The sequence below is a fragment of the Dermochelys coriacea genome, chromosome 17 (genome assembly GCF_009764565.3).
Source record: "Dermochelys coriacea isolate rDerCor1 chromosome 17, rDerCor1.pri.v4, whole genome shotgun sequence".
Taxonomy (NCBI): Eukaryota; Metazoa; Chordata; order Testudines; family Dermochelyidae; genus Dermochelys; species Dermochelys coriacea.
Window position 1 is genome coordinate 16,954,528 of NC_050084.1, and position 13,894 is coordinate 16,968,421.

At 43.1% G+C, this 13,894-nt stretch overlaps 1 protein-coding gene across 2 annotated transcripts in view; it reads right to left on the reverse strand.

The window, feature by feature from the left end:
* The window catches only part of SPNS2 (sphingolipid transporter 2), a 174,786-nt gene that overhangs the window by 39,510 nt on the left and 121,382 nt on the right, over positions 1-13,894 (reverse strand). For both annotated transcript variants that reach the window (XR_006276179.1, XM_038376274.2), the window contains exons 7-9: positions 12,995-13,147; positions 8,848-9,037; positions 2,538-2,603 (exon numbers count right to left, since the gene is read on the reverse strand). Coding sequence is in view for 1 of the 2 variants with exons in the window: in XM_038376274.2 (XP_038232202.1) it covers positions 2,538-2,603; positions 8,848-9,037; positions 12,995-13,147 (409 nt within the window). In the remaining variant the exon portion in view is untranslated. The remainder of the gene's footprint in view (positions 1-2,537; positions 2,604-8,847; positions 9,038-12,994; positions 13,148-13,894) is intronic.

Here is a 13,894-nt window from a genome sequence, read left to right on the forward strand (position 1 = left end):
ACAAGAACAGAAGCGTGGCAACAGCATGGAGCTAGCTAGCAAGAACTAACATTTATATATCAAGATAATAAGCAAATGTAAGGACCTTGGAACCTGATCTTGCAAAGTCTATGAAGCTGCTTAACAACCGGCAGGATCGGGCCCATAAGCAGTCATGAGATTTGCAAACCTTGGATGACCCTGGCTAAATCACTTAGGGTGAGATTTCCAAAAGCCCTCACTGCTGGCCTCATTCTGCTCCCACTGAAGTCAGGATAAAATTCTCATTGACTTCAATGGGAGCCAAGGTTGGCCAACCCTGAGAGTTTTTGGAAACTACCCTTCATCTCTGTGACACAGGTTTTCCATTTGCACAAACAGGATAACAAGATTTGTATGTGTCACAGGGGTGTTGGGAGTTTCATGTCCTTAATGTTTATTAAATACTTGGAGAGCCTCAGACTGCAGGCACCACAGACCTGCAAAATGCTGTTATTAGTCCACCAAATAAATATATTGCCAATTAATTTCTACTGAGTGTTGTTCAAAGTGAATCCCAGATGGAGCATTTACACACCTCTCTGCTGGCTAGGACTGTTATAAAGCTAGCTAATAAAACATGGTTATATAATCTTGGCTCTCACTTACTGTCTGACTACATATCCTTTCAAGGCCCACGTGTAATATAAACGCACTTCAGACCATTTCTTCAATTTATGGGCTAATATTGATCTGCATGGATGTTCACATTTATTTGTATAGTGCTCTTAAGTTCATCCTCCCACTAATAATGTATTAAGCAGGGACATTACTGTATATTACAGACAGCTCATTGTCTAAACAGCCAACTGCAAGAGTGGCTTCAAAGTCTATGTCAATTAAAAAGTATTATTAAAAATAATTTTTGATGTGATTTTATGTTCTCTTTCCTGTGCTTCACTTAGGTTTTGTTTGTTTGTTGTTTTGCTTTAAAACTGGATCTTAGAAATTATTTCAATGTTAATTTGTTGTTGTTGTTGTGAGGGGTTTTTTTTTGTTTTGGTTTGGTTTGCTCTGAGACAATGCCTGGGACTACAGCAGTGTCTCTGCAAAAAAACAAACAATGTAGGATCCAGTCATACAAGGCAGACTGCAGACACCAGAAAATCTATTCAAAAGCTACAGGATCCTTCACTCCCATTGAAATCAAGGCAAATTTTTAAGGGGTTAAAGAGGGAGCAGGATCATGCCCTGAGCCCCTGATTTAACCCAAAACGTTTAGAGGAAGGATAAGGATGGTCCAGTGATTAGGGAACTATCTTGGGACCTTGGAGACCTAGATTCAAATCTCTGCTCTACCACAGGCTTCCTGTATGACCTGGGCAAGTCATTTATCTCTCTGAGCCTCAGGTCCTGACCTGTAAAATGGAGGTGGATAACAGCACTGCCCTGCCTCACAAGAGTATGGGAAGGTAAATACAATAGATTGTGACGCGCTCAGATACTACAGTGATGGGGACTATAAAAGTACCTTAGACAGACATACATAGGCATTTGTTCTGGGTTTGTACAGCACCTAGCACAATGGGGTCCTGGTACCTGGCTGGGGCTCCTAGGTGCTATCATAATACAAAGAAATAATGTGCTTAACTTTCATCAGTATTCACCAAAGTCTTTAAGCATGTGCTTAGCTTTAAGCTTAAGTTCTTTGTTGAATTAGGGCCTTAATGTGTAGAAATACTGGGCCTGATTCTTCACTTACTTACGTTTGTGTAAGCGAGGAATAACCCTATCGGTACGTCTACGCTACCCGCCGGATCGGGTCCAAACTCTGCCATGCGACCTTGGGCAAATCCTGTAATTCCTCTGTGCCTTAGTTTCCCCATCTGTGAAACATACCTATTAATAACCTTTCTCACAATGGCACTGTGAGGATCAATATGTTTCAAGATCCTTGGGTGGAGGGGGCTGCAGACATGCAAAAGCCTGTTGGGGAGGTGAATACTATAGGGCAGAGAGGCATGAAACGTTTTATGCAGAGAACAAATGGAAGATGAGGGACATGATGTGAAAAAGCCTTGTGTGTTTCCTCTTGGAACAAGTGGACACAGTCCAAAACTTCTTCATACCTTTTTCCCCCTCCCCTCCCCTCAAAGTGATACCCTATTGTGTGCGTGATGAATGGCTAGTTTCCTGGGGCTGTGAGACAGAGGTAGATGGCTGGCTTTGTGCGTGTAGGGGGTGACTTATTACTAACAAAGCCAGTGGGAATTCTGGATGGTCAAACTGGCCAATTGGCAGCCTATTCACGAGCTCTCACTGAGCTCCATTCACAATTCCTTAGGATTTCAGGGCACCAGTGGAATTCTACGGAGATTTCACCGAACTGACATTCAAAAGGAAGATAAGGGAGGATATACAGCTCTTTCCCTCGCAGCAAAAAAGAAAAAACAGGCTGGAGTTAGAGTTAGGCTTTTAAAGGGATTTGTGAACACCCACCAGCTGTCCATTGCAATCTGAAGGACTGTTTCGACCCCTCCACCCCCAAAAGGAAAGATGCTTGGACAGCATAGACTCACCATTAGTATGTCAGCTGTGATTGCCCAGTTTGAAAACAGAAGAGTTTCTCCAATAAAAATGCAAATCTGTCATAACAAAAAACATACAAAGGACAAGGTTTAGTCACATGAAACTCAACTGGGGTATTGGGGGGGGGGGGGGGGGGGAAATTATCTGCTACAAACCTTCCTATAAAAAGAAAAGGAGAACTTGTGGCACCTTAGAGACTAACAAATTTATTAGAGCATAAGCTTTCGTGAGCTACAGCTCACTTCATCGGATGCATTTGGTGTTTATTTCAAACTTATTCCAAGGCTTCTACCTATAATAAGTCCCTGGTTAATGTTCAGAACAGACCACATTATAAATATATAGATTTTTATCTCAACTATGAGGTCTTGGACCAGGTCTCCTGTAGCAAACATTGTTTACAATCTAGAGAACAGTTAGGCAAAAGGCTGACACCTTCAGTGACAGATTAACATGAGAAGTCAACATGAGTGTACGTTTTGCTACAGTGGATTCCTGGCTTCAAAACATGTGGTCTCACAGACCCAATCAGAAAAGGAACAATGTTTGTGTTAAATGGAACTCCCCGGGACACACAAATCAGTTGCTTCACTAGCAATTAGGTTAAGTATTAAAGGTCACATAGCAAAGTGGGAATGAATTTCTCTAACCCCAGAACAGGTGGATCAGTGCAAGATTCCCTCAATATAATATTAGGTCTCTATCCCTCCTCTGGAGTGAACATACATCTAGGAATCAGCAGTAATAGTTTAGGCCCCAAAGTACCAAAGCCACTAAGTGCATACTTAGCTTTAAGTACATTCAACAAAACACACAGCACATGCTAGGTAGAACTGGAGCTTTAGTCTCTATAGCTAATTCAATTCTTGGCCTCTTGCTGAGAATCAACAAGAGTAACTAACTTATTCCAAAAGTACAGCTAATTGTTTTGAAGACCCTAAAAATAAAGGTGAAATGCCTTAAATGGGGATTCATTCCTCCTTTCAACTTTATACCTGGTGCTTTAATACCATCTGTTTGTAAGATGATCTGGCTCAACTCAACAGGAGTACACACCATTTTGATAGGCTTGTGATGACCCAATACTCCCCAAATCAAGAAGGTAAGAAAAGCCACGAGTGTCATAATACACCATCTCAACAACTTATTTTGCTTCGTCATACCACTCACTTTTTGATACTCTACCTAAAAGAAACAGTTCTCCTGAATTCAGTCCTGGTGGACATAGTGGACCATGGTGGACACTGGTTCTCCACTTGTAAGGTAACTCCCTTCTCTTCATGTGTGAGAATATTTATGCCTGCATCTGTAATTTTCACTCCATGCATCTGAAGAAGTGGGTTTTTTACCCACGAAAGCTTATGCCCCAATAAATCTGTTAGTCTTTAAGATGCCACCAGACTCCTCGCTGTTTTTGTGGATACAGACTAACACGGCTACCCCTCTGATAATAGATGGACTGACAACTCTGGAGACTCAAGCTCTCAATTTATTTTTAATTCACTTGTTCAGTATCCTCTCAGGACTGGTTACCGATTCCACTTCTAACTGCCTAATTTCTCCTTCCTACTCCTTGACCTCATTACCTTCAAATGGGGTATTTCTGGAATGAAACTAGCTATGGGGGATATTTCTGAAGTATATTGTTTGCACTGTCCCTGTGAGTTCTAATGGCCTCTGAGAGGGAATGAAAGATTTAGCAACATGCCCACTGAAATGAATTGAGTTAATTTCTCTTGATCATGTTGGGGTGAGCAAACTTTTTGGCCCGAGGGCCACATCCAGGTATAGAAATTGTATAGCGCCATGAATGCTCACAGAATTGGGGTTGGGGTGCGGGAGGGGGTGAAGGCTCTGGCTGGGGGTGCAGGCTCCGGGTGGCGCTTACCTCAAGCGGCTCCTGAAAGCAGCGGCATGTCCCCTCTCCGGGTCCTATGTGGAGGCACAGCCAGATGGCTCTTCTGCATGCTGCATCGTCTGCAGGTGCTGCCCCTGCACGGTTCCTGGCCAACAGGAGCTGCAGGGGCAGTGGTTGGGGCAGGGGCAGCATAGGAGCCGGAGGACATGCTGCTGCTTCTGGGAGCCGCATGGAGCGCCAGAAGCCCCAGACCCCGCTCCCCAGCAGCAGCTCAAGGGCCAGATTAAAACAGCTGGTGGGCTGGATGTGGCCCATGGGCCATAGATAGCCCACCCCTGTGTTAGACGTACATTTTTTGGGATGGAACATCTCATTGCTCCCTAGCAGTTCTGATCCGGACGTGGCCATGTCATTTGCTTTCACTGTGTGCTGGTTCCCTGAACTCTGATCCTTCTGTTGCTGCTGGGAAGAGTTTTCCTTATTTAGCAAATCTTCACCCCTGCACTTATTTGTTTCTAAAACTATCTTTATTTCCCACCCCACATCTTTGTGACTGGTCTTGTTTCCTGTATTATGGTGACGGGGCCAATTATGACAGTACGGCTTCTGAGCTAGGAATTCTCAGTCCTTCCCTTGGTTCTTATGATATGCTTGTCTGCTCTGCCATTGAGTTCCTAGCTTCTTCTCAATTATGCCTTTACATTAGACATCTGTACATATATATACACACCTGTATCTGTCTATACACACACACACACCCCTCCACCTGCTTGGCCATGAGGAATATATATATATATATATATATATATATATATATATATATATATATATATATATATATATATATATATATATATATGAATTATTACATACAGTGGGTGAAATTTGACCCCGTGCAAAGGCCCATCACCAGGCCATGGCACACAAGTCTTGTGCTGGCTCTGCATAGGGTTGTGTCTCTCTCAATATGCCTTTCAGAATTACCCTCTTTGTATGTGTGTGCTGGTGAAAGAAAAAGAGAAATAGTCAGAAAAATGTATTCAGCATTTCTACTGAAGAGAGGTGCCAAGGAAATGTGCTGTAAACAGGCACTCACCTAAACCGTACCAACTCCACGGTTCTGGTACCAAGCACATTAGGAAGCATTCTGGATTCCCTACAGATGTTTTTGGTGTCTACAATTTAAAACTTGGTTTCATAGGCTTCAAAATGAGGTTCATCATTACAAGTATTCTGAAGGATAGGGAACACAGCTACTGTGCACTCACTCAAACTGAAGAGTCCCTAATTCTCAGTGTTGGATAGTATGCAAATCTCAAAAGGCAAAGGAGGAACCGCCTTTGGGACAAAAGACAGATCACAGGATTTGGAACCAAGCAGCCACCAAAGCTACATTGGAAGTGTTCCATTTGGGAGAAGTTGTTTGTTTTTAAGATGATCTTGGGAAACCGAAGTAACTGCTAGCCCAAGGTACTGCAACAGCTAAAAGCTTGGCAAAAGGCACATACAACACCACTTTGAAGTTGTCTTGAGATTTAAACTAAAATGTTCAGCACCTGAAATCTGCTTCTAGCCCCAGAATCTTTTGAACTGCATGAGCGGCGTGACATCACGATGCTGGGAAAATAATGGGTTTGGAGAGATGAGCTTGGATATCCTGACACTGAAGGAGAAGTGCAAACTTCACAGAAAGTGGGACTTAAAGATGTGCAAACTGTTTTAATGTGCAGGATGACCCACACACACATTTATATGGCAGAGTAAGGGGTAATCAGGATTTACAGCAAAACACAGTAGTAATAAGTGGAAATTGGAACAATCAGTGGTTCCCAAACTGAGTCCAGGGGATCACTAGTGGTCTGTGGACGGCAAACTTATGCTCAAATAAATTTGTTAATCGCTCAGGTGCCACAAGTACTCCTTTTCTTTTTGAGAATACAGACTAACATGGCTGCTACTCTGAAACCTCTCTTACCTGTTTCCAGCTACTTCTACCACAGCACAGAACAGACTGGAGGCATGTAAAGATAGCTGAAAGAGAGAAGCTAGCCTACAAGGCCTGTCTAGGGGCTGCTGCTACATAAGAGAAAGATAAACAGAGCTGTGTTCAGGGTCCAGAGCCACCAATGGGAAAGGAATGAAAAGGGGAGAAATGAACCAGGAAGCTGAGTACATTCAGGAAAGTATAGACCAGACGGCTGAGCAGCTATACAAGCAAGCCTATAGCCTTCATTTTTTTCCATATTCAGATACGACCTCCCAAGCTTATCAACTCACTTCTCATGCAACCCACAGAGTGACCGTCTATTATAGTTACTGCTTATATTCCTTAAAACTCAATGCTGGCGTGCGGATTGTTTCATCATTTCCACTCTCTCCTCAACAAACAGAATGGCTATACAGAAATATAATCTACATAAAATTAGTTCTATTGAGATAATAGACAATGAAGAAATTATTAAAATGGGATCAATGAAATCATAGTATTTGTCTTTTGTTGCAGAAATAGGTGACAGATAACTTTATTTAGAGCCAGCTAGGAATAAAGGAAGGGTAACAATTTTGCCAACCTTGAACACCCTTCTTTAAGGCATTGTGGTCATTTTTCTGCTGCTTTCTGAACCAGAGGTTAATACTAGGCCAGGCCACGAGGCCATTGGTCCGGATTTCTTTCTGACTCTTACTTAGTAGGCAGAGTGGATTTTTTTTTTTTATTTTCACTCTCTTCTCAGAATAGCCTGTATATAATAGCAGCAGCAGCAGCAGCAGCACACAAAACAATCCCAATTAACCTAGTGATGGGTTAGACAGGAAATTGTAGTGCAACTTTTTGTTTCATTTAAAATCAAGCCCTACATCCCTGGATTGATTGTGTTCTGGTCAGGGAAAGCAAGGTTTTGACTTTCTGATTTTACCCTACTCCCACCTTCCTGCTCAGTCCCTAAAAAACCCACCTAGCTTCTCTGTCCTGCATAAAAACACAAGGGCTTTAGGGTTTAATGTAACTGGGATCTGTTTCACTGCCCAGGATTTCCATTCTCCTGTGTTGAAAGCAAGATCCAGACCTGGGACTGGACTGTGATAGGAGTCCCTCCCCTAGGCCAGCCTGCACACAGTAGGGAAAGAAGACAAAAGAAATGAAGGATTCTGTGTGGGAGGGTTTTGAGCCAGTCTGAAGTGTACCTGGTCACACTTTATTACAGTATAGCTCTATTACAGCTGCTGTGTAATCACAGACACTGTCTAGAAAACAAGAATTCCACTTTGTGAAAAATTCTGAGGTTTCAGTATCTGTTTTTGTTCTGTATCAGAGTGAAAACAGGACCTTTCAAAGCTTTGACACACTCACCCACTCCAGAAGTTAGGGCACTTGCCTGGGATGTGGGAGACGCAGGTACTCAGGATGAGTGGTACTGTATCTAGGTTCAAATTTCTGCTCTGCCTGATTCAGAGGAGGGACTTGAACTTGGGTCTCCTACATCCCAGGCAAATGCACTGCCCCCCGCAGGCTATTGGCTAGACAGAAATCTCAATCTTTCTTCACTACCATCCTGGACCATTTCTGTGCAAAGTTTTGGTTTTGACAAATTAGCATTTCCAACGAAAAAAACATGTCGCTGAAAAACTCCCAACCATCTCTGGTAATCACACACTTCTCACTATGTAATTACCACTAATTCTTCCAAATGTCCAGTGAACTGCATGACTGATTTACTTACTACCCTTTGGTAGCCTTTTCATTATGTACTATCTCATTGTTTCCTTGTATCCCCATCTGTCTGTATCCACCTGTTGTCTCATACTTAGATTGTAACCTCTTTGGAGCAGGGACCATCTTTTTGTTCTGTGTTTGCACAGGGTCTAGCACCATGACCCTCCAGTTCATTACTAGGGCTCCTAGACCTTATGGTAATAAAAATAGATAATAATACACTGTATCTGCTCTATTATTCTCAGTCATGCAGCAAATTGTCCAGTCTCACAAATTAAAAGGTAATTACCGGTTTCAAAAAGGATAGCCTCAGTGCAACTGAAATTTAACTACATTGTAATCACAGAACTTTCATAATAAAAGTGACCGACATTTCCTGGTACTGGCATTCTGGACTAAGGCAATGCCATTACCTGGCTAAAGCAGAACAAAGGAGAACAACGGATTTCTGCACATGAGCTATATCCCTGTATTTAATCTACAGCACTTATTGGTGAGATTTTGATAGGAAAGGTGAAAACGGTACAATGCTGTTTTGCCCCCAAACAGAGCATGGTAATGCTGAGATGGAAGTGAGCAAAAGAAAGAAGGTCAAGCAGAAGAGAGGCACGTACAAACCAGTGTATCAGCCCCTCTGCATGGAAGGATGCACACCAATCTGCTAAGAAGTTTGGTGGACAGGGCACACGCGAGATGGCATATGCGTATTCAGAGAATGCACTATACTTACGTAGGCTCCCACAGTGCTGCTCTTGGCAGCAACGAAGATCAGACAGATGAAGATGGCTGACCCTAGCATGCCGACGGCACAGACCAGGGGGTCAGCTCGCTGGGTTTTTAACCGGCACCATTTGGTTGCCCCAGCCCCTGTGATCACGCCCAGAAAACCAGTGAAGCACGTGATTGCTCCGAAGATCAAACTATTAAAACAAAATATTGAGAGAGGGTTATTTGTTCACTGACACACTAATGTGGACAAGTTTTATTCACAAACAAGCCAGGAAAATACAGGGTGATGGGATCTGAACTTCACTCTCTGGCTTTGTGGATTTAAGAAATACAGTCTTTGTCAATTTTCCTTGAAGAAAAGAAAGGCATACTAGGTGCTCCCAGCTCAAAGGGCTATGGACCTAAATGGGACTTAGGAGGTGCATGGGGCCTTCAGCTGGCTCTATGAACAGGGGTGAATTTCATACAAAGTGCACCGAAGTCTGCCTTATGTATCAGGGTGTTAAGCAGCAGTACAGCAGGGCAAATTCTCATGATTTCATTGCAAGTCTTGTGATATTAGATGCTATTCTCAAAGCCTCAGCTCCTGGATTCATTTGACCATGGGGGAAAGTTTCTCGCTCGCATGGTTGTGGAGAAAAGCTTGAGAGTTTAACAGGGGCTGGGCTGGAATGCAGCAGAATGCTGGGTCCAGTGCTTATAAAGAAACAAAATGGCATCCTCTGCACAACATATTGTGCATGGGCGAGGGCCCACTGGCAGGGATGGAGTAAGTGTGCTTAAAAAAATCAGGGCGGTACCCTACACCCTAGTGGCTAAAAAAAGAAGGAAAATAAAACTATCTCCAAATCATCATCAGAACAAAATTCTTGTTGAGATTTTTAAGCCAGGCTCCTGATTTTTTGACACCTGACTCATGCTTTTTGAACGCTTTTGGCATTGGCAACACTGAAAATCTGTAACTTGCTTTCTAGTTAGTGATCTGTGGCAAATTCCTGGACTACCAAGGAACTGGGAATGCCACGGTGACAATAAAAACTAAAAGGCCACTTGTTCCAAAACTAGCTGCCAAACCATGTCTGCAAAGTCTGCATGGGAAAATTTTGGAAAATGTCATGTTTGCATGTGAGGAAAGAATGGAATAGGTATCCATTGTGGGGAGCCAGCAGGAGCCTTGTACACAGTTAGTCTGATGCAGAGTTCAGAGTAGAACAGGGGAGCAGCTTATTTCAGACCCAAGCTAACACAGAAAGGGCAGACTGGGCACACCCGGCAACCTCACAGCACTCCTGGATCTGCCCTTAATTAATTCCAGCCTGCAATCTTTACCACTGTCTCTGCCTGTCAACAGGTTATCTTCTAGCTCCCTCTAATGTACAGCAGTCATTACTGGTGAGCTGCGTGCAACTTAAGTGGCTAGTTTTGAAAACATAGTCCTAAGAGTCCAATGCCAAAGCTGCTTTCTTCTTCAGTCTCTTGTCCTGTTACAAAGTTTTGCGGGTGGAGCTGAGACCAGTGCGGCTTTACAACGGTATCATGCAAGGAACTGTGTCTTAACTGGGAATGGGGAGGGAGTGGACAGTATATTAAATGCCCCCTGCCAGCTCAAACTTGGCCACATTATGGCATGAGAAACAAGCAAGCAACAGGTTGATGATGGATTAGGAATCACTACTCCATTGGAGCCCTCAGCTCCTCCCCCTATGCTGTGGGTCAAACGTATCATCCAAGTAAAAGGCAGGGTGAGTGCTAAGGAGCGTAAAGGAAGTTAGACATTCAAAGCTCATTGAATTTCAAAGGGAGTGAGGTTCCTAACTCCCTTTGGTCCTTGTGAAATCCCATCCAACCCAACTCCTCTGCTGCTGCACTACACATTTACTATTTATTTGTCAAAATGTAAAGGAGTGTCTGTTCATCGCCCAGGCGTTCTGCATCTTGTGTGCATGATCTGGAACACAAGAGTCTTTGCAGTAACGGCCATGGAGCTTCAGGATAGCTACAACTGTAGGAGGAGAAAACCTCCCTTTATGAACGAGAGATGGGCAGGCTGTTGGGGCTGCTTTCTCCATTAGAGACATTTTTGCAGAATGGACTGAGTCTGCTGGATTAACCACTCTTGGCAGTTAATTTATGACATGATATTCGCTTAGACAGGTGGATTTTCCTAATATTTGTTTCCTATCGTCAGAACTAAGTCAAAAAGCTGGCAACAGGATGCCTTCCTACAATTTTAACTCAGTCGGAGCAATGCTTTCATCAGCTTTTGAGCACCTTTCATGCAAAATATAACCAGAGACAACACAAAACAACGTTCCATCAATGGTGCTGAAAGAAGAGACCCAGGTGCAACGTGAAGCAAAACAGAATGGAGCAAAAGCCTTCTGTTATACATTAGCAAAGCCAGTAGGACCCAAACCTTACTTTTCTTCTCCTGTCATCACAGCTCCCACGCTCTCCCCCACTGCTGTGGTGGATACACATCAAAAGTAATAACAAAGTACTAGCTCTTGCATTGGCCTGCTAAACTCAGGGTTGTGAATTCAATCCTTGGGGGGGCCATTTAGGGATCTGGGGCAAAAATTGGGGATTGGTCCTGCTTTGAGCAAGGGGGTTGGACTAGATGACCTCCTGAGGTCCCTTCCAACCCTGATATTCTATGATTCTATGTTGAGTTGGTGACAATGGTATCCAAATAGGGCAATCCTTCAGTAATTTAATGTAAGATTAGTGAAAGAGGCACTTCAGGCTGTTAGAGATTTCATGGCACATGTTAAGGGTATTAACTAGAGCTGATCAAAAAATTTCCACCATTTTTAAAAATTAAAATGCAACATGTGAAAAATATTCCATTTTCATTCAAAATTCTCAGGTTTTTGTTGAATAACTGAACTAGTTTTCAAGTTTTGATTTAAAACTTTCAGTTGCTGAAAAATCTTCAGGTTTTTATTTCCCAAAAAACTTGAGAAAGTCAAGAGATTGTGACAAAAATTTAAAAAAAAAAATCATTTTTCCAAATGTTCTGTATGGGGAAAAAACAATGATTTCCCAATCAACTTTCACATTAACTCTGGTGTGATGGCCAGTTTCCAACTCTGGTAACTATGTTCTTACTACCCAAGTTTCCCCTGCAACTCGGCAGTTAATCACTGTTTTTTAAACAACAGGTTAGACAAACACTTGTCAGGGATGGTCTCGATAATATTTAGTCCTTCCTCCGTGAAGGGGACCAGACTAGACAACTAGGACTTTCCGTTCTGCACTTCTATGATTTTATTCTTCCCAAATAACGTACTATAATGTTGTCCTACTGCTGCAATCTACTTCAGAAGCGACTGCATGTTAATAACACATGAGCGATACCAGCATACACACACCATCAAGTGCTGAAGGAAAACTTCAGGTTGAAAGGTAATTATTAATACGCCTCTTTGGTATTAAGCTACTCCAGCATGGCAGGGAAATTTATTCAGTCTGATACCCACAGACCTTCTGTTTTCATTGCGTTAGGGTCAGCACTAGAGTAATACTAAAGAGAAACTTTCACCCTCCAGCACGTTCAAACCAAGAGGCTTTATATGAAAACAGTAACAGGCAAAACCAGTTTTCGATACTTCCCCTGCAAGTCTGGGATCTCTCTTCAACTCATAAGCTACTACTTATGACATCACAGTGTGCTGCATTCCATGGAAGATTTCCAAGCACTATATACATACAAATCAATTAAATGGCTTAGCCCCTCTGCAGATAGTACATCCACTTTACAGATGGTGAAGCTCAGGCACAGAGAAGCCCATCCCCAGGTAACATCATGCTGGGAATCAGTGGCAATGAAAGTAGAATTGAGATCTCTTGGCTCTCAGTCTTGTGCCTAAGTTACAAAGCCGTCTTTCTTCCCTGATCTCACCTGCCCAATATTCCAGCTTCACTACAAGTTCATGTCCAGTAGCGAGGAAGGGATCAGCTGCAGCAGCGAAGAATAAATTCTGGATTTAAACTCCCATGCTTCCTATCATTGTTGCAAAGGGCCACAGGAAGTTATAGGGATCCTAGTCAATGGATTTCATTCTCTTAAGCCCAAGCTCTGTAAGTTTGAATGTCGGTTACAATAGGAAAACCCCCCTTTACAATAGCACTAGGATGAGCCTTACCTGTCCTTTGTGCCGCAGGGCTCCGAACTGCAAGTCTCGACAGTTTTCTGCACAACTTGAGCCCTGTGAAGGTAGAGGGGGATCCACATGCCCAGTGCCCCTGTGGCAAAGGAGACGGCAGAGGTGGCCAACGATGAGAACACATAGCTGCGGCTGTGGAGATGCAAGAGAGAAAAATCCAAGGGGAAATTTTAGCTCCAGAACTACTTTATCCCCACAGTAGGGAAACCACGAAGGAATAAGGGCCATGGGAGGCAGTAACAGAGAAAATGTCATCAGCTCAGTCCCAAATTTATAAGCCAGAGCATCCCTAGAGCTAAGATCAAATCACTAGCTGCTCAAATAGGCTCAGATGATATAATTACAGCACTTTCTGTCGGAGCTGCCTCTGCATTTTGCAGCGGTCGCCACTGTGGTTTTAGTCTGTTACAGGCCATACAACATAGGTTTGTAATTCAGATTAAAGTATCACTCACAGTGTATACAGCCTAGACGTCCCTCACTTGCACCTTGTTCAGTCATTTACATCAGTGCAAAGCAGGTGTAAAATTTTACCAGGCTTCGGTGCAGTACTAACTTTTGCACTAACTTTGCACAGGTGCAACAAAGGTGCAAGGTGATGGAAAATCAGGCCCAGAGTCCATTTCTAGCACACTATGTTGTGACCGTAACAGTACGTCTCACCTCCCGGACAGCACTTTACATCCACAAAGTACCATGTGACCATTAAGTAATATAGTCAGCACTCAATCATCAGGATGCCCTCCCTCTAGTCCTACCATCATGCCTATTTGCCTGCTCCAAATGCCATTCTTCCCATCTGAGTGACCCTGTCTCATTGGGAGAGTAGCATCATTACCGTTTGGATTACCAGGCATTCAAATGATATGAGGGTAAGCC